General features: G+C 32.9%; 1 protein-coding gene across 2 annotated transcripts; it reads left to right on the top strand.

Moving 5' to 3' along the window:
* Window positions 1-565: 565 nt before the first annotated feature.
* LOC123701637 (orexin/Hypocretin receptor type 1-like) lies at window positions 566-27,447 on the top strand. Of its 2 annotated transcripts, XM_045649122.1 has the most exons (8): window positions 566-1,243; window positions 6,152-6,299; window positions 9,169-9,310; window positions 14,188-14,300; window positions 21,717-21,816; window positions 24,002-24,114; window positions 26,481-26,710; window positions 27,407-27,447. In XM_045649122.1, exons 1-7 carry the CDS (start codon window positions 605-607, stop codon window positions 26,678-26,680), a joined length of 1,455 nt encoding a protein of 484 aa, XP_045505078.1. In that variant the 5' UTR covers window positions 566-604; the 3' UTR covers window positions 26,681-26,710; window positions 27,407-27,447. The 2 variants fall into 2 exon arrangements, with proteins under 2 accessions (XP_045505078.1, XP_045505079.1); XM_045649123.1 differs by lacking the exon at window positions 27,407-27,447 and having other exon boundaries at window positions 26,481-26,711.
* The last annotated feature ends 340 nt before the right edge of the window (window positions 27,448-27,787 follow it).

Raw genomic sequence — 27,787 nt, forward strand, 5'->3', positions numbered from 1 at the left:
CACATTCGTAGAAACAACTTGCAAATTTGATTCAAGTCAGACTGAATTTTCAATGAAGGGAATGCTAAAACCGTATTCCTAAATCCTAATATAGCCAACAGAAGTTTTGATATCGCAAAGGAAACTATTAAATGCAATTAATCTGCAATTCTCAAAGCAGTCACGTCAGAAGCCAAACGACGTCTAAAACTGTAATCTTTTCAAGGAATTTCTCGGCTAATCGATTTATGCTTCCACTAATAAAATAATTAAATTCAGTCTTATAAATTCAGTTGCTTGAGTCGATCTTTAACGATTAAAATATCTAGAACAATAAGCTTAGTTATTTTTATCAATACGCTACGACGCTACGAGTAAACTAAAAGCTAGTTAACAGCTATTCTATAACTGTAATATATGAAGAAGAAGAAGACACATACATATTATGTAGTCAAAGGATTTTAAATGATATCTTCAGAGGTATAGATCTGTTTTTTGATTCAGAAAAACACCTAAACCTTTTGAAGTCATCTAATTGAATAACCTAAATTAATTCTTTATTTCTATTGTTTCAGATTTTAAATGATGTACATGAAGATCTAAAAGGAAACTCTACCAAAGAAAAATGAATAAAATTCTAGTCATTGTTATATTTACTTTAGCAAATAGTTACACATATGAAGCGTATGAGCAATTGGAATCGTATAATGATGTTGAAATTACAACGATTTTAGATAAGAGAAATATAAAAGATAGAATAGAATTAAATAAAGATTTAGAAAAAAATAATCAAGATGAAGAAGACCCTTTAATATATGATAATGAATTTCAAGATAGACTAGTCTCCGATAGATTTAAAAGAGCAGTCAACGAAGATAAGAAAGATACAAACGTAGAGCTAGAAGATGCTATAGAAAAAGAAAATGACACAGAAGTGTGCGTTGGTGCCGTTGAATATTGTAACTTATCAAGAGCGGAATACATTTCAATGTTGAATGACTACATCTATCCTCGAACCTACGAATGGATGTTGATAGCCACGCACACAGCTGTATTCATCATCGGATTGGTTGGGAATTCGTTAGTGTGTGTGGCCGTGTATAGAAACCACTCGATGAGGACAGTGACTAATTATTTCCTTGTGAATTTAGCTGTAGCTGATTTCATGGTGATTCTGTTTTGTTTGCCAGCTACGGTTTTATGGGATGTGACGGAGACTTGGTTTTTGGGCGATGCGCTGTGCAAAATACTGCTTTATTTTCAGGTATGTTATGTTTTAAATCGTTTGTTAATATTATAGGGGCTATAAACATTTTACATATTTACATTAATTTTTAAAAAAGCGTATAATAACTTTGAACAGTTTCATAAATGAATACAAGAAAAACGTGGAAGTCGTACAAAAAATAAAAAACGACGTGTGGCACTCGGGGACTGCTGTGGTAAAGCTATTGCATGCTATGCCTTCAAGCCACACCTCCGCCCGTCGGAGTGGGGAGCGTGAGGTTTTTTCGTTACGGAATTCTCGATTCGGTCCCCGCACTCAAGGCCCGCGATAGAAGCTATGCAATAGCTTAATAAATTTCTTACAATTTCACAACATAACATTTGTATCAAAAATCCTTTCCGGAAAGTCGTTTGTGAGTACGGACGTTAACCTTCAACAACAAAAGATACCATTAGTCGGGTTCAGGACAGAAAGCGAACTCTTTAAAATGGTTTCAGGAAATATACAGATTGACGATGACTAATGATTAAATTAAACTATGAAAAAAACTAGCAAAATCTGATGCTTTAGATTTTAGAAGGACTAAATTTCATAGGTACCTAAATTTGCCAAACTTTTTGGATCATGTTTTATGATTGATAAGTACATCTAAATATTAATAAAAATGCTATTTCAAAGACCGAACTTATAACGAGGTACTATAGTTTTTCAGTAAAGTGTACGATAAAATGAATTCTGAGAGGGTGTAGAGCTCGCTTTTCCTGGTTATAAGGAAGATGAATTGATATTTTTTAATGTTTGTAAAAAGTGAATTTAAAAAAAATCAGCATCTATTTTTACAATTCTTTCACCAGCAGAAAACTACACTATTCTTGAGTGTAATAAGCCTTATTTTGCTGTTATTTTTACCCTGAGTAACCTGCATGGCTAGAGCGTTCTTAAACATTTATTCACTAAAATAATACGTCACAAAAAAAGGTATAATTATTACTAAAAGGGTGTTGTTTATTTACAATACCCTCCTTAATGGATACAGTTTACCGTGAAAAATAAACCCTTTCAAACTCAATTAATGTCTGCATTTATTTAGATAAACCCTCAATTGTTTTCATTGTCCTTTAAGATAACGAATTCATTGGTAAATTGAAATTTAAGTCGAGCTTACAAACTAATTTACGAGTCAAAAGGAAATTAATTGTAGAGCTAGAACTAAAAATCAGCACTGCGAAGTAAGAGAAATAGTGTGTTTATAGGCAAAGATAGATAACTGTATTTTAATTCAAAATTGTTAATAATATGACCAATTAACACTGGGAGCCCACCGGCCCTTTTGATTGCTCTGACTTAAAAAATATTAACGAAATGAATATAGGTATACTTATGCCAAAATAACGAACCTAAATAAGCGAAAGTTTGTGAGGGTGTGTGTGTGTATGTTTGTTACTCTTTCACGCAATTTCTACAGAACCGATCACAATTATTTATAGAGAGTAACTTGGATTAACACATAGGATAGGTTTTATCCCGAAAATCTCACGGGAACGGGAACTATACGGGTTTTAATTTGAAAACGCGGACGAAGCCGCGGGCTCAAATCTAGTACAACTATAAATTGAAGAATAATTACAATCAGAAGATCAAAGCCAAAATAAGTTTTTTAATCTAAAAAAATATTATTATTATATTCATATTATAAACCTGTTCGCCAACATCGCATTCTATCAAAGTAGGTAGGTCGATTTTGACTAACCTTGTCGTAAAAATTTCAACACAACATTTTACCAAACGAACAAAAGATTTCCGTCAACCTGTCGACTAAGGATTGTAACCCTTCTAATGTTGAACGTATTTTTGAACAAAAATATAAAGAAAGGGGCTTTATGGCTGTACGCCATGCATCGATGCTTCTAGATGTTCAATTATTTTTATTTCGCTGACGTTTGATGGAAACTTTCATGGAAAAATCTGTCATGGCGGAGCAATGAACTTGCGACACTATAATGGAGTTTTCACGTTGGCTTTCAGTTTTTTCTCTATGCTAATGTAATTTTTAGGCAGTTTATTGATACTATTATAATAGAATAGCAGAAAGAAAATTTTTCTCGACCGAAGCATTAATATCGGGGGTAGTGTTTTAAAAATAAGTGAATATATGTGATATATTATATTCAAAAGCAAAAAACAAAGTTTACATGAATAAAAGTTTAAGGCTTTGGTTTAGGGTTTTATTCATTTATTTCAAGTTATTGTAGTGATAACTATGCTATGAAGCTTTTTTTACAACATTTTTTCTTGCGTTAATTTTTGCACAAGTCAATATAGATAGAGTTATAAGACGACTACTCTACATTTTAAAAAGTGTGATTTAACTTTTTTTTATTAAAAATGTGAATTTATATTTTTTTTAATCTTCCTCAAGTTCAGTTATTTTGTCAAAATATTTATAAAATCGAAAATTTACAAATTATTATAGGTAATATTATTTTATTGGTTTGGCCTGAAACGCAATCTACAGTTAAACTTAATAATTTATGTGATGCATAACATTGAAATCCTGAATTAATCTTTTATTTATAGAATTATCTACTAGATTTCCGCCCGCGGCTTCGCCCGCGTTTGCAAAGGAAAGCCCGCATAGTTCCCGTTCCCGTGGGATTTCCGGGATAAAAACTATCCTATGTGTTAATCAAAGTTACCCTCTATATGTGTGCTAAATTTCATAGTAATCGGTTCAGTAGTTTTTACGTGAAAGAGTAACAAACATCCATACATACATACAAACTTTCGCATTTATAATATTAGTAGGATAAATTATTATCCCATCCACACCAGGTACTAAAATATCTACTATCAATTTTAGATCTTTTCTAATGTATAGAATCGCTTTCAGAGCAATGATTGAAATATTTACGATGTTTTTAGCATTACTATTTCTATGCAACGTCAATTGAAATACTTATAACTAGCTTCCGCCCGCGACTCCGTCCGCGCGGAAAAATTAAGATTTATTTTTTTCTACATATTTTTCCGGGATAAAAAGTATCCTATTTTACGCCCAGGATAATAAGGTATAATTATACCAAGTTTCATAGAAATTGAACCATTACTTTTTACGTGATGCCTTCACATACAGACAGACAGACATACAGACAGACAGACAGACAGACAAAAAATTTTTTAATCACATATTTGGGTTTGGTATCGATCCAGTAACACCCCCTGCTATTTATTTTTTCAATATTTTCAATGTACAGAATTGACCCTTCTACAGATTTATTATATGTATAGATTTTAGTTGGTAAAATAACATGAATTGATCTAGGAGATAATATTATTTTATATATATATTATACAATACGATATAAATGTATGGATAACTGTAGCCCTATTAATTCTTTGATAAAGCGTTCTAAAATAGTTTTTTGATCAAGCATTAAATCAAAACTTCATGTCTTTCACAGATAATATATTTTATAATAATATAGGTATATTCGTAAAAGTATGAAATAATATTTATTCGGAATGTCCTTGAGACATCCCAATACAATTATGTTTTCTTTCTTAAAATCACGGTTTCACGCTTCAAAGACATCTTAGTATTGTTATTTTTTAAGGCGATAGGACATCTAGCTGGGCACGTAAGAAATATAAAAGATTTAATATAGAATTATGGTATTTATTTATTGTTTACTTATAAAATATAACAAAATAAAACCTCGATATAGGTACTTACCTACTTGTAGGTTATCTTTTAGTCTCTAAAATTTAGAGCGTCCATATTTGCTCAAAAGATACTAGATCATAATAGATTACAATAAATAATATATATATTTTAAAATATTTGAATATATTATAGACACTATCTGAAAGCCGCGGAACAATAAAATTAATCTATTACTGTAGCAAATTTCATACAGATCCGATCAGCTGTTTTTGCGTGAAAGAGTAACAAACATACATTCTTACAAACAGTAAGAATGTGTATGTTTGTTACTAATAATAGTTTGTAGAAGGAACACAAAACATAGGTCACATAGCCTTTTAATGGAATATGGAATAGCAATAATAACAAAAAATTTTCGATTTCGGTTTGTCCTTGAGACATCTCGATATAAATTAGTTTTGTTTGCAAAAATCTTGCTACGACACCTAGAACTAAATACCTACATTTTAGTATTAGATTTATTCCATTTAACATATAGAATAAGCAATATTTTTTTGTGAAAAATAAAAAGTATTAACGATTATTATAGATATAAGTAATTGATATTATATATTTTACTAGCTGCGCTTCGCGGTTTCATCCTCGTGGCTCCGCTCATGTTGGTCTTAGCGTAATGATACACCTATAGCCTTCCTCGATAAATGGGCAATAAAAACAATATATACAGGGTTACTTGTAAAACACCAGCAACCTCGCAGGACAAGATAGCTAACATCATAAGTAACAACATTTGTTCTACGACTTTTGGCATAACGCAATAAATTATTTTTAAATGATTTTTTAAACTTTTATTGTACCCTCCTAACATTTGTAAGTCTATGTTCTATTCATTATCGGATGGACGACGCGACGCCCCCTTCCCCGTCTCGTTCGCTTCTTGTTTACGTAATTTTTGGGAGGCGTAGAGTTTATAATATTCAAACGGAAAATTAAATGATTATTTATTTTTGTATGAAAATAAAATCTAACAAATTATCAAAAGTCGTAGAACAAATATTGTTGCTTATGATGTTAGCTATCTTGTCCTGCGAGGTTGCCGGTGTTTTACAAGTAACCCTGTATAAAAACAATTCTATCGAACGAATTGTATCATTTACACTTATGCTTTCCCTCTTTTTGTTATAATTATGTTTCTTAAGAAAAAAAATTCTATGGTATTATGTACACTTACTTTTGCTTTTTCTATTGTATTTTTATAAATATATTATCTCTTGTTGCAGTCAGTATCGGTGACAGTGTCAGTGCTGACGCTGACGTTCATCTCAGTGGACCGCTGGTACGCGATCTGCTTCCCGCTCAAATTCAAATCCACCATCAATCGAGCCAAGACCGCCATTCTTGTAATATGGACCCTATCTCTATTATTCAGTAAGTCTAAAATTGTTTGAATTGTGTGTTGTTGTTGTCGTTCGTTGACTGCTCGAGTTGTTGCTACAAACCGCGCAGTTGACGGCTTGAAGCGGCTCGACAGCTTTAGCAGTCCGTGTACGGCAGTGTCTACAGGGTGTCCCACTGTTGGTATACTAAGCTCAAAGGAGGTTCTAGTTTTGCACACGCTGAGTACGTAAAAATACTTATATGTACTATAATTTCAGACGCATTGTTTCTTGCAATAGATGAAGTCTTAAAACTCTATGTATGTGTACACCCATAACAAGCAACCCGCTCAACTTTGCCACCAGCACGTGAGCTTTCGTTTAAGATTAAGTTTTCATAGACAAAATGCTCACATTAGCGAAGAGGTATATGCCGGCTGCGCGCAGCCAGAGAAGAAAACATGGATTTTTAGGAAAAATTTAGCAAAAAAATGTTGTGTGGTTTTATGAAACCACGGTAAAAGTGAAACTTTTTTTCACACTATAAACATTTAACTAAAAATTATCGTATTTGTACGATAATTATCGTCACGCGACATGCGCTACACAGACTACGAGTTGAGACGATGTAATAAAAGTTTCACTTTAAAAATTTTTGACGTAATTTTGTTGTTTAAGTATTTTTTTCGTGATCAGTGTATCAAAAGTTCAAGTACCAATAGTGGGACACCCTGCATAGTTCACCGCGCGGTAGCGGTTTCAAGCCGTCGGTCTCAACTGCTTGAAGCGGTCCGTGTTCGGCCACCCTAAATGTGTGATTACTCCGTATCAAGCATATAATACAACATCAAACGTGTCAAAGAAATATGAACTCTATTATGACTAACAGTGAGCTTAAAATCGTTGTTGTTTCATGTTATTATGACAAATATTAGGTGCTTTGGGAAAATTTCCCAAATCCCTTCGAAGCTCTTACAAATCTCGTGTGTAGGTACTCAAAAATAATACGTAGCTGTTGATTGTTGTAATAAATATTAATTCCTTTGTTATTTTCCATCTATTTTCACTAGTTATTCGTCTGTTCTGAATTTGATGTTTCCTGTTTTTGTATCATTTTTCAAATTCTAACTATTAGTATCTGAGATGTGCTCGATCAAATAAACAAGCTTTTCAGCATTATTTAGCAGTGAGTGACATTTTTACATTATTGTGTAACGGTGCACTTACATCAAACGAAGATAGAGCTAGAAAAAAATATTGTGTGGTTTTATGAAAGCACGGCAAAAGTGAAACTTTTTTTCACACTATAGACATTTAACAAAAAAATATCGTATTTGTACGATAATTATCGTACGAATCGTGCGTCACGCGATATGCGCTACGCGGCTACACAGACCAAAAAGTTTGAGACGATGTAATAAAAGTTTCACTTTAACAAGAGCATTCTTTCGTGATCTTTTAGTGTAAACGAAAGTAGTATTAGAACATTGCATAGAATCTTTTCGAACGCACTAAGAACAACGAAAGAATGCTCTACGCCTGTTTATACTAAAATAATTTGACATAGTGGTGTTAGAATGAGCATTCGCTCGATTGATGTAAATGCACCATAATAAGAAAATTGCTTTAAGCTCTACGTTAGATATTGTTCGTGAAATTATTTCCATTCTAGCATTTTATATAGTTTGCCATTTTACTAAACCCTCTTTTCAGTTTACACAAAATTATTATTTTACTCAAAATAATTTGTTTTATATCGAAACAGTTTGGTTTAATGCTCTAAGACAGTTTAGCATAATTTATCATAATCGAGGTTGAATATTGGCTACGCTCATCTTATAAATACACCTGTTCCCTAATTTATACAGAAAAAATAGTCAAATTTTTTATAATTATTCAAGATTAAAAAAAATATCTAAGGTCATTGACGTACACTATCGTGTAGGAGGTATCAACGTTGACAAGAGAGAATTTTAGTATAGTTGGTTCTTTGATATGGTGTTCCTCTTGCTATTTCGGTTAGAGTCCGGGCTGTCTGGCTGGCCGCAGTGGTTGCGTTTATTAGTGCGCATCTTATCCGCACAGGAAAATATCCTTAATTTAAAGTCATTTTTTAACGCGTGATTTTTAATCTTTTGCCTTTAGATAGATCCATCAGACATACATTTTTTATTGCAAGACTTTTTTTTCGTTGTTATTTATTATTATAATACTATATTATTATGATCTTTTAATCTATCCTAATATTGTAGATAACAACGCAGAACTGAAGAGTTTTTTTTGTTTGCATGATCGCGCTCATATCTGGAACCATGGGTCCGATTTGAAACGTGATTTCATTGTTATAGCGCTATAAGTTATAAATTATATCATCACGCTGAGACCAATAGGAGCTGAGTAATGCCGGTAAAACCGCGGGGCACAGCTAGTTTTTCATAAACAATCCCTTTTACTTGTGCTTTCTCCATTTTTTCTCGCAGTCAAAACGTAGCGTCTGCACTAAACAATAATAACACATAATAGTATAGAATTAAAAATAATAATAAGGGCCTCTGCGTGTTGGACCTGTGCCCCACGTAAGCCTACCAACAGAACGGGTATCTTCCTTCTGGTTATAACCGTGTATAATGGATAGAATCCTATCCTACTAATAATAATATTATAAATGAGAAAGTTTGTAAGGATGTGTATCTATGTGTGTGTTTGTTACTCTTTCACGCAAATACAACTGAACCGATTACAATGAAATTTAGCACACATAGGTATAGAGGGTAACTTGGATTAACACATAGGATAGGTTTTATCCCGGAAATCCCAAGGAACGGTAACTATGCGGGTTTTTATTTGAAAACGCGGGCGAAGCCGCGGGGGGGAGCTAGTTTATAATAATTTTAAATCTTAATAGTATCTTTTATTTACAGATACACCAGAACTGGTGGTATTAACCACTGTGAAGGTGGTACCACTCCGATTCAACCTGGAATACCTGGTGCAATGCACAGCTACCTGGTCTACCACTAGTGACTTCGTGTGGCATATTATAAAAGTTGTTTTTATTTACACGTAAGTACCTAGTTAAACTTTGCGGGAGCGATTTTACTTTTTTAAAAAGAAATGAAATAAAATTAAAATTAAACTTATTTAATTACTTAACTATAACAAGTGGACGATTTGGAGTCACAAATGTTAATGCCCAGAATTACATACATGGTACCATCGATACAATATTGCGAAACAAATGTTTTCCAATAACTGGAATGCTTGTGTGAAATTGCAAGAACTCTCCGGTGGTCTTGCTGAGGCCAGCGGAAGGCTATTGCTCAACCCAATACAGAGGGTTGGGGTGGATGTATAACTACCTATTGAATTTGGTAGTATTATACTTGATGTTATTGTTTATATACATAAGTTCCTTATTCATTTGGTCGTATTATACTTGATGCTATTGTTCAAGTATAAGTGTAATTACTATTTATTGTGAGAAATTGGCTTCGTACTAAGTAATTATTCATTTATTATATATTATCTAAACTAGCTATGCTCGACGGTTTTACCCGCGTTGCTCCACTCCTGATGATCTTTAGCCTTCCTCGATAAATGGGATATTTAACACCGAAAGAATTTTTCAATTCGGTCCAGTAGTTCCTGAGATTAGCGCATTCAAACAAACAAACTCTTCAGATTTATAATATTAGTATAGAAGAAAGACGGAGATTTTCTTGCATTTATTGTATTACTATATAATATTCCAATTACTTATTGAACGAAAAAATTTATGCGCAACCGCCTATTATTATAACGACTTTCCGGAAGATTTAAATCATAAGTCTTAAAGTCTCTTATAAATTATTACAAGAAAGTTACTTATTTCTTATGTTTGGAGATTAATAAGTATGGGACTTACCTATATTTTCACAGCAGCTATAATAATGTTCTTGGTGTTTACAATAATAAGAAAGGACAAGTGATAACTGCGTTAAAAACAACCGACTTCAAACTTGCACTTGCAACATTTACAAATACGTATTTGTAATTTTTTGTCTAAAAATGCTTATAAAATAAAAACTACTATCCGAATAAAATTTTTATGGGACCAATTCGACACCATCCCGCATCGAACCAAAAAAGAATCACGTAAATCGGTTCAGAAACCTCGGAGTAATCGGTGTACATACATAAAAAAAAAACATACCGGCCGAATTGATAACCTCCTCCTTTTTTTGAAGTCGGTTAAAAAGAGCTAATGAAAACTTAAACTACCTATTTATGAAAGTATAATAGTTACCTAATTGTGGAATACAAACTAAATACTACTAGTGTTGCCCAAATGCAAGAACAAGACGAGACTTAGGGTTCATACGCACTATGCGGGTAGCCGCATTGCGGGTAGCCGTCCGGCTGACCGCAGGATGCGGTTGCGAATGCGGCCAGCCGGACGGCTACCCGCAATGCGGCTACCCGCATAGTGCGGTTGAAGAACCGTTGCGATTTGCGGTCATGTCGATCCATTTCAAAGATGGAAATGGAAGAAGTTGCAGCTATTTACTACATTTACACACGTTACGTATAGAAGAAAAGCAAAGAAAGAAGTACTGGGTGCATCCTTATTTGCAAACACGAGATGAGAGCAAGCATTTTGCAACCACGTGCACACACTCACTCAATCGCGGGCAGCCGCAGACTGAACCGCACAGTGCGTATAGCAACCGTCCGGCTGGCCGTCACTCGGGCCGCAGCTCTCCGAGCAACTGGAGCGGTCTGCGGGTAGCCGCATCGCAGTGCGCATAGAAATGAATATTACGTACATAATTGTGCTTGCGGTCAGCCGGACGGCTACCCGCAACGCGGCTACCCGCATAGTGCGTATGAACCCTTAGCCAGTCTTGGTCTTGGTCTTGCGCCAATACATTTGGTCTTGGTCTTGCGCTCCCAGTCTTGGTCTTGGTCTTGGTCTTGCAGCAAGAGTCTTGCAAGTCTTGCAATTACCTATTAGTCTATTACTATTTATTAAAGTTTACTTTAAATCTTAGAAAAACGTATTAGAATTGGAACATTGTGAGCTTGAATTAACATAACCATAGTAAAGATCAAGCAGATTAATAAATAACTGAAGATTTGATACGAAATTCGAAAAATCAACTGACCTATATGTCGTTTTCCATGGAATTAACTGTTTCTTAATAAACATTTATGATTTAAACATTTGATTTTTTTTCATTTAAGCTTACATTTGCTAAACATGTAAAAAACAAATTAATTACAATGACTTGACTGTATTTTAAAGAACAATACTTATCTGTTTAGAAAGAGATTGAACCCTCAACTTATAAGAAATTTAATAAAAGAGTTTTACGATTTATCATTTATTTGAATAAAAAAAAAACATATAAGTAATCAATATTATAATATATACTTACTAGAATGAATTAATATGACATCTACTACCTATCCTTACCATTTTATCCTAATCATAATACTACTTGCGTGATCAGTATAATGTATTCATTTTCATTCTAAGCACTCTGAAACTTATTTATTTTATGGAACACCTGTAGGTACTCTTAAAAAAATTCGAAATTATTTTGCATGAGTATACCTACGCCCTATGGCGGCAATCAAATAGTGTCAAATGTTATGATTTCGGCGTGGCGGCCACGATTGTTTTAGATTTCAAAAGAAGCCGCCAAGTTTTTCGGAAGTACATGTATCATAACCATGTACTTCCGAAAAGCGGCAAATTTCTTTGAGAAGTAAGTACAAAACCTTTGATGCCGCATTATCAAAGTGCCGATGGTTAAAACATAACTATGCATGCACTCAGTTTGATTTTTTTTATTCGCTATGTTTATGGTAGTAATGCGCATAGGTCCAGTTTTTCATATTCTTTGATACAGTTTTTTGCGTCTCATAGAATTCCTAAGCGTACCTACCTAGTTATACACCGAACTGTTACACCTAACTACTCAGTGAAATAGCGCTAAGTCCTAGCTGCAAGACGCAAGAGTCTTGCAGGCTAAGTCTTGTTCTTGCTCAAGTCTTGCACGGTCAGTCTTGGTCTTGGTCTTGCTAAAAATACGCGGTCTTGTTCTTGGTCTTGGTCTTGCAAAAACGCAAGACGCAAGACCAAGACTGCAAGACCAAGACTGAATTTGGGCAACACTAAATACTACTATTGATGTGAAATTCTGTTTGTATGTTTGTTACGCTTTCCAGATATAGTAAATGACCGATTTGGATAAAAAAATGTAATTTAAAAAGTTAAATTCAGGATCTTGTATTTAAAAACTCCTAAAGGATCAAAAGTGTTTGTCCGTTATTTTGTTCGCGGGTGAACCCACGGGACACAGCTAGTAGGTATAATGTCTGCCGATTGTATATTAATAAAGTATTTTGTTTGTTATCTGTGGTACATTCAATCGCGATCAAACAGTGAGATATTTAACGAAACCACGAACTTTGATAATATTAGCTTTAATCTAACGAATTATAATTTGAAAATTCATAAGTCCTTGGGAATATTACACAATGTTGGATCAAGGTTATAATTTGGTTTGAAATATTTTTTAATACAATTATTTATTTACGTATAAATAAAAAAAAAACTTAATATTTTATTTTTGCGTCTTTGTCATATGTTCTGGTTTTACAAATTCTAGGTAGGTAGTACCAATTTTTACAACGATTTGTTGTTGTTGTATCAATGTTTTAATATTGTAATATGTACCTATAGTTAAAAAATAATACAATTTATAAAACATTATTCCTGGACAAACATACAGTCCTTTGTTTATATGTACACATTTTATTTTTATTTTATATTGATTTTTAGATATTATTTATATAAAGGTTTTATTAAAAACACAGACGCTTTTTTCAGCGCGGTGTTTCACGCGATCTGCTGAATCATGCTCATTTCTCACTGTTGACAAATATTACACACAGAGAAAGCAATTACTAAATACCTAAGAGCAAAATAGTTTGTCACTTCTGTTGTGATAGTCTACGGAACCTTGGCATGGTTTTGCCTTGGAAGTTCAAGCATTGTGTATATTTTAGTTTCTAAAAGTAAATAAACTGGTCATTATTAACCGACTTCAAAAAAGGAGTAGGGCTATTATAATTTGTCTCTATTGTATGGTTTTTGATATCTATTGTTTTTGTAGCTTTCCGCTCGCAGCTCCGCCCGCGTAGTCTAAAACCTAATATGTACTTATAAAAATACTTAAAATTGTGCTGTTGTTGAGAACCACGCTATCCCTTGGTATGAACAGAATTAAAATTGGTACACTAGTATTAGAGTTTATCGCGCGCGACGTTTCGAATATTTTAATGCGAACCTGATCGTCACAACTCGACAAATGATCATAAATATTCGCGTTTAAAAACAGTAACAGTTTTTCATTTCTAAATATATAATACCTACTCGGGTGAACTCATATATAAGGAAATACTTGCTACGAAAGTCTACGTGTGTTTATAAACTGTATACCCAAAGAGGAAAATGGAATATTTATTTCCACGCGTGGAGGCCTTAGCATATCAAAAGTTCCGATTTTTGTGACATAAAAGGGGGTTTATAATCTAAATTTACTGTAGCGTATGGTTCATAAAAATGAAAATAGAATTGTTATTTAAGTGCCGATTTTCCTGAGTAAAGGCATTTTTATCCTCGATCAAGAGAAGGTGTAAATCCACTGAATTTTGTCCCTGAAGCACAGGGCAAATCATTATTATTAACAAATTATTTTTGCAAGATTTAAATTATTTATAAGAAGTAACTACAATTTTGCTTATTGGCTATTCTTTGTAGTAACTATTTTCTAACTGTTGGGTACATAATATTATTTATTTTAAAACAAAGATTTATACAAAATTGATATTACTCATTTTGTGTTTGTATGTAAACTACTTGTATAATAGTATAATTTTATTGTTCACAGGATTCCCCTGCTATTGATGACAGTCGCGTATCATCAAATAGTCAGGGTGTTATGGAGATCACATAAGATTCCTGGGCAAGCGGAGACCATCAAACTGGCTTCGGCTGAAGAAAGTAAGTATTTTAACTATTTTTTTTTATATTACGTATTATTTATTCTTATATTATACTAGCTGTGCCCGCGGTTTTACCCGTATTGCTCAGCTATTGGTCTAAGCGTGATGATATAATATAGTCTGTAGGCTTCCACAATAAATGGATTATTATCTAACACGAGCTGCTCCGTGCGGTTTCATCCCCGTGGCTCCGCTCCTGTTGGTCGTAGTGTGATCATATTACATAGCCTATAACCTTCCTCGATAAATGGGCTATCTAACCGAAATAATTTTTCAAATCAGATCAGTAGTTCCCGAGATTAGCGCGTTCAAACAAACAAACTCTTCAGCTTTATAATATTAGTATGAAAAAAAAAACAATGGCGTGTTCAAGCAAACAAAAGAATAAAAAACTTTTCAGCTTTATAATATCAGTATAGATTAAAGGTTTTATTATATTTATCATTTAAACATTTTCAATAAGTAGCGATTACCCGCGGCTTCGTAAAGATACAGGAAATTCCCAAGGGATATATAAATATCACCTCGTTAAAAAGAACCCTATATATCACTCTCTAGCCTAAGTATCTCCAGATATAAAATCGTATCATAAATAATAAGGAAAAATATGGTTCATAGTAATTGTATATTTTAAAGATAGAAAAAAATCGGACAGGAGGCGGGTTTCGAACTCGAGCCATGTGGAGAAAGATGCGGGTAGAGATTCAGAAATTTCATTATTAAATAATTCGTTTTCGATTTTTATTTTGGCCTATTTTTATGATTTTATATAATCGAGCAAAATACACGTGGTTGTGTAACAAATATACACTTTTTAGGCAATATCTTGAAGTGTATTGATTATTTTTTCTAAAAGCGTCATATAATTGCAAATACATGAAAAATTTGATCTTGCAAACCAATTTTACTCCGCTTCGCTGAAAGGACTCCCCTTAAAAATTGGTTTGTTTGACTGCAATGCAATTATAAAAGAATGTGAGTGCCGCGCACACGTGTCAGAAGTGAAACAGAAAAAAACAGAAACTTCTTTAGCAATATTCAAAGACACCAAAATCGTCGCTTTACTCCATGATGTGACGATATTGTCATGACGCGACCTTGAAATTTGCATCTCAACACGCTTAAAAAGTATCACTTCACAAATATTATAAATGCGAAAGTTTGTGAGGATGTGTGTGTGTTTGTTACTCTTTCATGCAAATACTACTGAACCGATTACAATGAAATTTAGCACACATATAGAGGGTGTCTTGGATTAACACATAGGATAGGTTTCATCCCGGAAATCCCACGGGAATTCAAATCGCCGGCGAAGCCGCAGGCGGAAAGCTAGTATCACAATAAAGTAATTAGGTACGTTATGAATAAGAGCTTCTAACCATAATAAGGGTGCATAAAGACAAATACTAAGAGTAACTTGATTGTATCTACAAAGTTATTGTAATTATTCAATGTTACGATCGATAACCATCACGTTCGTTATTACGCTGGTTAACAATGACATAATAGGCATATTGGTATAATTCGAATAATAATTATAAAGCGATTTCGCTCTGGGGTATTGATTTGAGACTGAAATTAAATTCAAAGTACTGACAACGAAATAGAATGTTTAAAGGGACCTGTATATATAACTCTATGTATTAGTACGTGATTTTTATATTTATGCTATAACTAGACGTGCACTCGGATTCGCTTGTGGTATATATAGAGCATACAGAGTGAAAAAAGATGTGTTATTTTACCTATTTTTCTGTCCAAAATAAGCTTTCCTGTCTTAACAAAATTGTTAAAAAATTAGTCGAATTGGTCCAGCCGTTCTCGAGTTATACGCTTAACAACACATATGGCTGTTCATTGTTATTTATATAGATAATAGCTTACCGCACGCGGCTTCGCCCGCTTTCTCAAAAACGATTTGAGATTTAAACTATCCTATCTCTCAAGTTGGATCGAACTGCACATGGTGTGCGAATTTTATTATAATCGGTTTAGTGGTTTAGGAGTCCATTGGGGACAAACATTGTGACACGAGATTTATATATATTAAGATAGATAGCATAGCTACATAAACATTACTTCAAGGTTAAAATAAACAACATAATACACAGCACACAACAACAGAATTTCAAACAATGTTTCGCCTGAATGAGCATCTAACAATATCATATTCGAACAAGAACAATATACATTTTGAATACATTATCTTTACTAGGTGAACTGTTCATTGTTTGTTTGAGCTAATATCAAGATTTGGTAGATCGAATTGAAAAATAAGTATTAATTGACGTATTAGCTAGCTACTATTTATTATTCTGTGGTATTAGATAGTCCCATATATGTATAAATAGTAATAGATTCCTTATTTCTTTCCGATTCCTTCCGATGTCAAGGAATGCTAATATGCTATAGAGGTAATATGCTATATAACATCACCATACCAATAGGAATAGAGATATGAAACATGCTGCAAAAATGCAAAAAATAACCTTTATGAAAATTTTGTTAAATAACTAGTACCTAAAGGCAGAAGAAGGCATCTTTTACTATTTATAGGTATAATATCACGATACTACGAACAAGTGATAACTGCGTTAAAAACAACTGACTTCAAGCTTGCACTTGCAACATTTACAAATACAGACAAAAATGCTCATAAAATAAAAACTACTGGGCCTATCCGAATAAAATTTTATGGGACCAATTCGACACCATCCCGCATCGAACAAAAAAAGAATCACAGAAACCTCGGAGTAATCGGTGTACATACATAAAAAAACATACCGGCCGAATTGATAACCTCTTCCTTTTTTTGGAAGTCGATTAAAAATGAAAATTTTTACAAAAAATTAAATAATGTAGGAACTACTATTATTGATAGATGTACAAAGTTTGAATTAAATCTGTCCGTTTAAACCTTAGAGCATTAAACTAAAGTTTAAACTTTGAAGTCAAAGTCTATATAAGAGTCTGTTACGTATGTATCTTTTTCAGCAGATGAAATTGCGTAACTTTGCAATAACTAGCCTAGAAACTATTTTTATGAACATTTACAAATTATCCCAGGTGTAATCTATCAGATTATGACGTATATTGATCGGGAATCATGTTATAATGTTTATTTTCGGCTATTTCCAAATATTTTCCAACAATATTCTAATGAAGTGGCCATTAACGTTTTATTGCTTATTCGAATTAGTTTAAAGATAGATTATGTTGCTTCTACAATAATTTTCTACTAAAATAATATCAAGTAATATTATACATGGGAAAGTTTATGAGGATGGATGTATGTATATTGTGTATGTATGTTTGTTACTCTTTCACGCAAATACTACTGAACCGATTACAATGAAATTTAGCACACATATAGAGGGTAACTTGGATTAACACATAGGAGGTTTTATCGGAACGGATACGGGTTTTTCTTGTAAAACGCGGGCAAAGCCAGGGGCGGAACGATAGTATTACATATATGCTAGTTTACGTTAGTGAAGTCACGTTGTAAACTAGTTTGAATAAATGAAAATCCTTAATTACACAACAAGGGACATAAACAACCAAAACCTGCAATAAAAAGTAATGTGAAATAAATTGTACGTAATTTACTTTTATTTTAATTATTATGGGCTTACATGGATAGTGACTAATGATACCTAATGGTAATCTTATAATCAATAGTGAAACAAGGTACCTTTTCGTATTGGAGAAATTAGAATATTCTAGAATAATCGGCTAACTCTATGTAGAGTATTTAATATTGAATCTAAAATAGTAGGGTAGAGCTGTTTCTCTTTGTCCAATTGTTTCTATTTACTGAAGGGTATCATGATAAATTATTATTTATCGGTGCTTAAAAATACGGCATTTAATTATTAGTCATATTAGTGGTATCCCTATCCAAAACACATATAATATTCAACCACACAATACCTTTGACCTATTGTTATATAATGTAAATGGCATGCATACTTTATTTTTTATTTTTTTAATCATTGTAATTTTAAGAATCAAAAAGTCACAATTAAAACCTTTCTGTCGTACCCCTCTATCTATAAAAGAAACTCATCTAAATCCGCTGCGTAGTTTTATAGGAACGGACAGACAGCAACTTTGATTTGATTGATTTACTATGTAGTAATTATTTCAATATTATGCAAGATATTATATTAAATATACGTAGTATAAAATACTATATACTACATAGTATAAAACAAAGTGGCTTTCTCTGTCCCTATGTATGCTTAAATCTTTAAAACTACGCAACAGATTTTGATGCGTTTTTTTAATAGATAGAGTGATTCAAGAGGAATGTTTTTGTATATAACTAGCTTACCGCCCGCGGCTTCGCCCGCTTTCTCTAAAACGTTTTGAGATTTAAACTATCCTATCTCTCAAGTTGGATCGAACTGCACATGGTGTGCGAATTTTATTATAATCGGTTAAGTGGTTTAGGAGTCCATTGAAGACAAACATTGTGACACGAGATTTATATAATTATATTAAGATTTATTAGGTTTTAGACGAAGCGGGCGCAGCCGCGCACGGAAAGCTAGTAAGTGTATAAAAATGTATAAAATAGATGGCATTCCAACAAGGGTTTCGGATCTGATTATTATTTAAATTTCCCATGAGTCTTTCTCAACTCGTTATCGAGGGTGATATACCTATGGGATTATTTATATCTTACATGCAATAAAGTACGCGAAAGTTTACGTTAGTTGTACTAATCTGTAATAAATCTTCTTTCTTTCTATTCCGCACGAGGAAATGAAATAATTATATATGATTAGTAAAAAATAGGGAGGCGACTCATGTTTTTGGTCGTTTGAGCTTTTGTGGGCTTTTGAAAATAATTTTTGATATATTTTAACCGTTGAGTTTAAAAGTATGTATGTCATATAATGTGTGTGTGATTATAATAAATAAGTCCAATATTAAATAAATGCTAAAGCATACATATTTAACTTAATGTATAAAATACTCCTGTGACAATGTTAATTACTCCTGTATTTAAGGTTGGTCTAATAATAAGTCATAAACTAGGATACGCCCGCGGCTTCGCCCGCGCAGTTAAAGAAAAACGCGAATAGTTCCCGTTCCCGTGGGATTTCCGGGATTGCGTCATTTTCCCGGGATAAAAAGTAGCCTATGTCCTTTCTCGGCTATCAAAATATCTCCATACCAAATTTCATGAAAATTGGTTCAGTAGTTTAGGCGTGATTGAGTAACAGACAGACAGACAGAGTTACTTTCGCATTTATAATATTAGTTTGGACTAGCTCATTATCATTATTGGTGGAAAAGCAACCTTACACCCAAAAGTTATAAAGTTAGTTTTGTGTAATAGTTTATTCAAGATTAATAAATTTATATTTACAAGTCCTTGGACATTTAAAGTATTTAGACAAATAGGAAATCTCAAAAATTTACGAGAAAAAAAAAATACTTTTGTACTCAAGAATTTTACAGGAAGTTAAACTTATTCAGTTATTTTTATTAATATTTTACGTTTTCAATCTCAATATCTTTTTACACAGTTTTATTAATTTAAACAAAGGAATGGTTGGATCTCTGAATGAATTCCGAAGCAAGGCGTAAAATGGACATTCCAATTAGCTTTTATGTTTTGAAATTGGATATTTTTATTGTTTTTTATTTGTATATTAATAAAAAATAGAACATTATTTATATTTAATAAAATATCGCTGAATATTTGAAATTAGCTTGGAAAATCAAATCTCAAAATACTTGACCTATAAAAGAAAGATATTATTCATGAATGGACCATTTATTTGTTTTTATCACGGTTTTTTTCTTGTGTTTGGTTTAACGAGTATTATACATTTAGAAATTAAAGCTTTTTAACGCGCTTTAAAACGCGAATTATTCGTTATATTACTTGTCTCTACGTTTCAAAAAATTACCCTTTATCTGGCTGTGACTACGCTCGCTATAAAGTGTTCGAAACGTTGGGCTAAAATTGGCTGTAATAAATAAATAGCGTTTAAAATGAGTTAAAAAGTTCTTATTTTCTGTTCATACCGGTTACCAGTTAATCAAAACCCCTTTTGTTGCTATTTTAAATAATAGCCTACGTGAATACTTTTGAAGATAAAAATAAATCCTATCTTGGAAGTAAAAACTTCGAGCGTTGAAGGATCACGGCGGGATAACTTTTGTCACGCTAATGTGACGTGACGATACACGTGTCATCGTGTTAGAGTGACAACAAGGTATTTTAAGGGTATCCAATTTTTGTATGAAATTGTTCCTTACTCAATAATTAAATGCGAAAGTTTGTAACAAACATACATACATCCTGTATGTATGTTTGTTGTTCTTTCACGGGAAATCCACGAAAGTACTAAACTAATTACAATAATACTTGATCACTACCATCACTATGTAGCTTATGTACCACATTAAATCATTAGCTATAGAAATACTCGATTTTTCCTGCGGATTCGTCCGCGGATGAAATTCTGCGGCACAGCCGCTAGTCTACATAATATTATATTTTATTAAAGTGAAACTTTTATTACATCGTCTCAAACTTTTTGGTATGTGTAGCGCATGTCGCGTGATGCACGATACGTACGATAATTATCGTACAAATACGATAATTTTTAGTTAAATGTCTATAGTGTGAAAAAAAGTTTCACTTTTACCGTAGTTTGATAAGACCACACAACATTTTTATTGACTACATAATATAAAATCCGTATTGACTAAATTATGATTCTTATCAATATTCCCATAAAGCCAAGACGTTCTTAAGTAGAACACACACAATTTCAAATAACTTCGAATACCTCAAGGCACTTTGTGTGTTTAAATTACTTAGAGATATAATATTAAGATATCCTTACTTCCTTACATCCTTATCTTTAATATTATTATAAATGAAAATCACATTTGTTTGTTTGTTTATCTTTATTTCATATAGCTACGGAGATGGAGAGGATTTTGTGATGATGTGTTTGGAGATAGTAGAGTTACTAGAGAGTGACATAATTTATATTTTATCATGGTAACATAATGAATAAATCGCGTTTAAAATCCGTCAAAAAGTCTTTAATTTATCAATTTTGGAATTATCATAATGGACCCTCTACACAATGGGCAGCGTTAGCCCAACGAATGATCGTCGATGTTTAAAAAACGTCTACAATGACGGCTGTTCATAGACATTTAGGTTCTCTAGGTGATTGCTTCTCGCCCAACGTTGCCCATTGTGAAGAGGGCCCATAATAAGATATATCGATAGAATCAACTATTTATTATACAAAGTCGCGCTAACCTTACGGCTAGTAGAATATTATGTAGCTTTTCGCATAACGTGAATAAAAAACAAACGTTATATTCAAATGTTTACGTATAGATTAATAGTTTTTTTTAATCATATTTTCAGCCCAACTCCGCTCACGAAGGAAAGCTGCCAAGATGTTAGTGGCCGTGGTCGTCATGTTCGCTGTTTGTTACTTCCCTGTGCATTTGCTGTCAGCACTCAGGTAAATAATCATTTTTATAATACTTTATAATATTTTCTTTGTATATAATTTGAGCATTTTGCGTCTGGAATTTTATAAGTATTTTTTACGTACTCAGCGTATGCAAAACTATAACCTCCTTTGAGCTTAGTATACCAACAGTGAGACACCCTGTGTATACATAATTATATTTGTTAATATTTCCTGATCCATACCATATAAAGAGCTAATAAAGGAAACCTTAAGACCTCAAAGTTATAATATCAATATAATCACTACCTACATAGTATAAAACAAAGTCGCTTTCTCTGTCCCTATGTCCCTTTGTATGCTTAAGTCTTTAAAACTATGCAACGGATTTGAATGAGGTTTTTTTAACAGATAGAGTGATTCAAGAGGAAGGTTTAAGTATATAATTTATTAGGTTTTAGACAAAGCGGGTGAAGCCGCGGGCGGTAAGCTAGTAAACAATATAATAATTAAGAGCTTCAAGCTTCGTAGAAGTTATACAAAACTTGACATCTCTGGATAATCAACTAATATCTATCTTCAGAGTGTCGAAACTTTGTGCAAACATACCAAAATTAAAGGTCAAAGATCACAAGCGGTGATGCGTCAAACCCTCAATTTATATGCATTATATTTGTCAATAATACATTATTGTAAGAACGTTGAACTTATAAGATAAGAGACAAAAATGGGTTTTTGGTTGCCATACTGTTTTATATAATCTTTTTTGGTCGACTTACAGTTTATAACATTAGTATTAAACCTACTTAATTATTTATATTCGAAGAGTTCAGTTACAAACACGTGTTTATTTTATCTAGATATTTTTATAACAATTCGAATTGTTAGCATATTAACTACTCAAGTTCGTCAATTATTTTTAGAAAAAATGAAAATTAAAAGTATATTTATTTTATACTCACAATTTTTCAATGACAGTGTAAGTACTTTGAATTAAATGCGAAAATTTAGCGGTGAAGCTAACAAAATCGTGTTAAAAAGGTGATTCAAGTAACTCTAGTTTATAAAGGTCTACTAAATTTATCAATAGCTTATATCCAGTTTGTTCTATCGGCCGTCACCCAACTATGAATGATGTCATGACAAATATTGACACAGTAATTTATACAAAGTTTAACGTGAACTGTCTTGCTTGGTCTTGTGTATCGATCATTTTGTAATTGTGTGTGTTTGTTTATTATTTTGGGTTATTTGAAGGTTTTTCAATGTCTTTTAGAAGGGAGATTGTGTGAACGTTTTTCGATAAGTACAATCTGTCTTACCACAAAATTCTTAAGACAGGGTTTATCTTTAAGCGTGGGTCCTCTTTAATCTGGTTTTGTCGTATTTCACATAGATGACTAATAGTGACTGATCCCTGGTTTAAAGTTAGACTGTGTTTAAATTGTTTTGTGGTAATACCAAATATGTCTTTGTGATGCTTGTAAGTAAAACTAGTTGTACCCCGCGGTTTTACCCGCATGATTGCTCTGCTTCCAATAGTCTTATCGTAATGATAAAGATCTTATAGATTTTCCTAACACTGAAAGAATATTTCAAATCGGACCAGTAGTTGATGAGATTAGCACGTTTTAACAATCAAACTTATAAATTGTTGTTAAGTTTTATATATGCATTAGTAATTAGGAAGAAAAGAAAATTCTGACTTCCAGAGTTTTGTATCAAAGCCGAGAGTTTTAGAGACGAAAAAGTTTTGATTCTTCTTGATTAGTTTCTAATGAATAATTTCTAAGACTAAGTAACCGGCTTTGTCTTCTTCTAAATTACTTCTTCAGAAGAAACTAAATTATTCTGGAAGTACATGTTAGTAATTAGTGGTTTGAATAACGTATTAGATATATAGAATAATTATTTTTGTTTATCGCGAAGGGGGCCGGTTGCAGAGCTTCACCGACCATCAGTGCGTACGTCAATCGCGCTTGTCATATGTATGGAAATACGCGTGCGTATGGTCGGTCTAGCTATGAACGGTTTTATGAATTTCCATACATATGACAAGCGCGACCGACGTACGCACTGATGGTCGGTCAAGCTCTGCAACCAGCCTATAGGTTATATTCACGCTACGAGCAATATCATCGAAGAATTTATCATTTTTTTAAAGTACGTAAGATATTTTTACAATTAATAAATAGATTAGTAATTAAAAATTAATAATTATTTTTTATAATTACAGATACATTCTTGACATGAAGCAAAATGAAGTCCTGACCTGCCTGGCCCTACTCTCCCACGTGATGTGCTACGCGAATTCTGCTATCAACCCGCTTATATATAATTTTATGAGCGGTAAGTTGTATTTTTATATGTTTTTAATAATCGTTCCCAATTCTGTTCACCATAATATCATTATCCATACTTAATATTATAAATGCGAAAGTAACTCTGTCTGTCTGTCTGTTTCTCAATCACGCCTAAACTACTGAACCAATTTTCATGAAATTTGGTATGGAGATATTTTGATACCCGAGTAAGGACATAGGCTACTTTTTATCCCGAGAAAATGACGCAATCCCGGAAATCCCACGGGAACGGGAACTATGCGGGTTTTTCTTTGACTGCGCGGGCGAAGTCGCGGGCGGAAACCTAGTACTACATAAGGGTGAAGTCCCGTGTTCCCTAGTGGGGTAAAGGGTAGATGCATTATGCATACATCTGTTTCACTGATCGATTTTCTTTAGAGACAAGTAGTTGATCAGATTTATGTGTCTGTCAGACTGATAATTTTTTTTCTTCGCGAACCTTCGCTTCGGCCACTTCATTTATTCATTCAAAATACTATAAGTAAATACTATGAATGCTTGAATCTTTAAAACAAAAATAAAAAACACAACAACAGACAATAAAACATATATTGTCAATTCATATTATTTACATCAGTAAATATTATACTGTTAATGTGCTGTTAATGTATTAAAACATCATTATTTTAGATACAGTCATATTTTATGTGTACTAACTTAATAATTCTAAAGCACAAGTTATTTCATAAATTGTATAGGTTCACACTTCAAGTAACGAATAAGTTAGGTACCTTGGAAAGGGTTCAATGTATTACAATATACTATACAGTACACAATACCTAATATTATTAATTATTATGAATTCTGTGTACATCGTTATTAAAATAATGTTTTTGAATTTTGATACGAAATACCTATTTAAACTTATTAGCTCCGTCCGCATTGTATAAAACTTAACAAACTAATATTATATACTAAAATCTTCAAGCTATCTCTTGGTTAAAACTGAATGAAAATCAATACAGTAGATTTTGATTTTATCGCGAACAGACATACAGACAGACGTATAATTAATATCTTTTTTGGGTTTTGATTTCAGTAGAGGAAACATTGTTCGTCAAACTATTATTAATAAAAAAGAGAAATCTGAACCTACCTTCGTAAATTGAAGAAATATATAATATCTTAATATATTATTTAAATGAATACTCTTTGACATGACGTCAATCGTCTGGAAGAATGATTTCCTCCGGTAACTAGGAATATGACCCAAATTCTTGAAATGTCTTTGGATACATTATAATGAAAGTAAATACATATACAATACAGACTCTGTGGATCTCATTTTGTTGTGTGAATTTTGTTTACTTGTATACAGGGTGTAATCGTTAAGTGTACACAGACGATTATTCCGTAACTATTGCAGATATCAAAAAACTTTATATTGATTTCGAAAGCCCTTTACCTAATGAGTAAAATAACTTATAAAAAAATAAAACAGGAATATCACCTGTGCACACTTAACGATTACACCCTGTATATCCATGTTTTGTGTACTAGAAAAATTGCTAATACAAAATATCAAGACTATAATATTATTATTGCGAAAGTCTGTCTGTGTTTGTGTCTGATACGTTTTCACCTCTTAACTGCTGAAACAATTTTAATGAAATTTAGTCTATATAAAGCAAAGCTAGTCTATATAAAATACAATCTTCTTTGTAATGTCGTCGATATACAAGTGAAAAATCGTTTCTTCCCCCGTGAGCATTGATGGATGTAGAATTAATGACCCTCTAGGCAGTTAATTAATGGTAACGTACACTTTTTTTTTCTTTTTTGACCGCCTCCTTGGTACAGCGGTTGACGCATGAGCGTAATACCGAGGGGTTCGGTTCCCGGTGGAGACGAAGAAAAAAAAGTGTCTCGCTCTGGTAGGACATAGGTATATTTCTTAATATATAACGAATAAATCGCATTTAAAATCCGTTAAAAATCTTTAATTTCTAAATACTTTTGACATAATATAATTAACTAGCTTAGGTACCGCCCGCGGCTTCGCCCGCTTTGTTTAAAACCTAATAAATTATATACTAAAACCTTCCTCTTGAATCACTCTATATCTATAAAAAAAAATGTTGTGTGGTTTTATGAAACCACGGTAAAAATGAAACTTTTTTCACCCTATAGATATTATCGTATTTGTACGATAATTATCGTACGTATCGTGCGTCCCGCGACATGCGCTACACAGACCAAAAAGTTTGAGACGATGTAATAAAAGTTTCACTTTAAAAAACCGCATCAAAATCCGTTGCGTAGTTTTAAAGATTTAAGCATACAAAGGGACATAGGGACAGAGAAAGCGACTTTGTTTTATACTATGTAGTGATAACAATTTATAACTTCCAGGTAAATACCGTCGCGAATTCCGTCGTGCGTTCTGCTGTTCCACAACTACGAACACAGAGACGCAGACCACTCTCACCAGACTCACATCCAAGAAGACCATCGACACTCGCTGTCAGCACGTGTGCAGTCAGCGGCAGTATAGAACTATGTGTACCAACTGTCTGGTTCGACATAGCTGTAGGAGCGGGTATATGACGTAAGAGTATATAACAATACATTCTTACGTCATAATGGTCTAAGATCCGAATATAAGTCGACCTGCACCGGTGTGATAATAGAATGAGACCAATTTTATAATAAATTTAGTGTACTAAAAAATGTATTAAAAATGGGTTGACTGGGAAAATCCTGGACAGGACATTTTTAATGAATTAAAAAAAAACATTTTTTTTTAATTAATTACAGTATCAAGATAAAAAATTTATAATAAAACTAGCGGTCCGCCCCGGCTTCGCCCGTGGTACATATTAACGTTTTCTCTACATAAGAACCATCCTCGTACTTCAAGGAATATAATAAAAAAAGAATTATCGAAATCGGTTCAGCCGTTCTCGAGTTATGGAATTACAACGAAAAGTGGCATTGATTTTTATATATTAGATTTATAATAGACTTAAAGTATGAAACCTACAGAATGTGCAGTCATAGTCGTTTTCTAATATTTACCGGGACAAACGGCTAGGTTGGCAGGTATAAACAGGTATGTCGGTACCAGTTACTTTCACTTGATAGGATGATGAAAAAAAAATATGTCAGCGCTGTTTTATTACAAAATTGTTTTATTATCTCGAAACTGCAATTAAAATAAAAGATTTTTTAATAATTAATTAAAAAATATCCTGTCCAGGATTAATATTGGATATAAAATTGGTCTCATTCTATTATCATGCCGGTGCAGATCGACTTATGTTCGGATCTTAGACCATAAAAAAAATGTGTGCGTGTACTAGCGTACACACGTAAAAAGTGAAACTTCTTTTAGACCATATTTAAAAAAAATATTTACTACATGCAACTATATAGAAATACGAATCACGTGTGGTAGGGATAAGAAAAAGATGGCGCGTAACGGAAAAATGTCACGCGTAACGAAAAAATGTTCCACTCATTTTTTTTTCCAACCCCGATAAAGAAGTTTCACTTAAAAAAGAAAGCCAGATCTATATAACACATAACATCATATTTATAGATCTAGCTTTGTTTTTTATGACATACTTAATATAAGTGCTGATTTACACAGGGTCAGTAACTGACTACAAATTCGAGGCAAATCAGTGCTGACCCGAAAAAAACCTTGTGTAAACAGA

The sequence above is a fragment of the Colias croceus genome, chromosome 22, assembly GCF_905220415.1.
Source record: "Colias croceus chromosome 22, ilColCroc2.1".
Classification (NCBI taxonomy): Eukaryota; Metazoa; Arthropoda; class Insecta; order Lepidoptera; family Pieridae; genus Colias; species Colias croceus.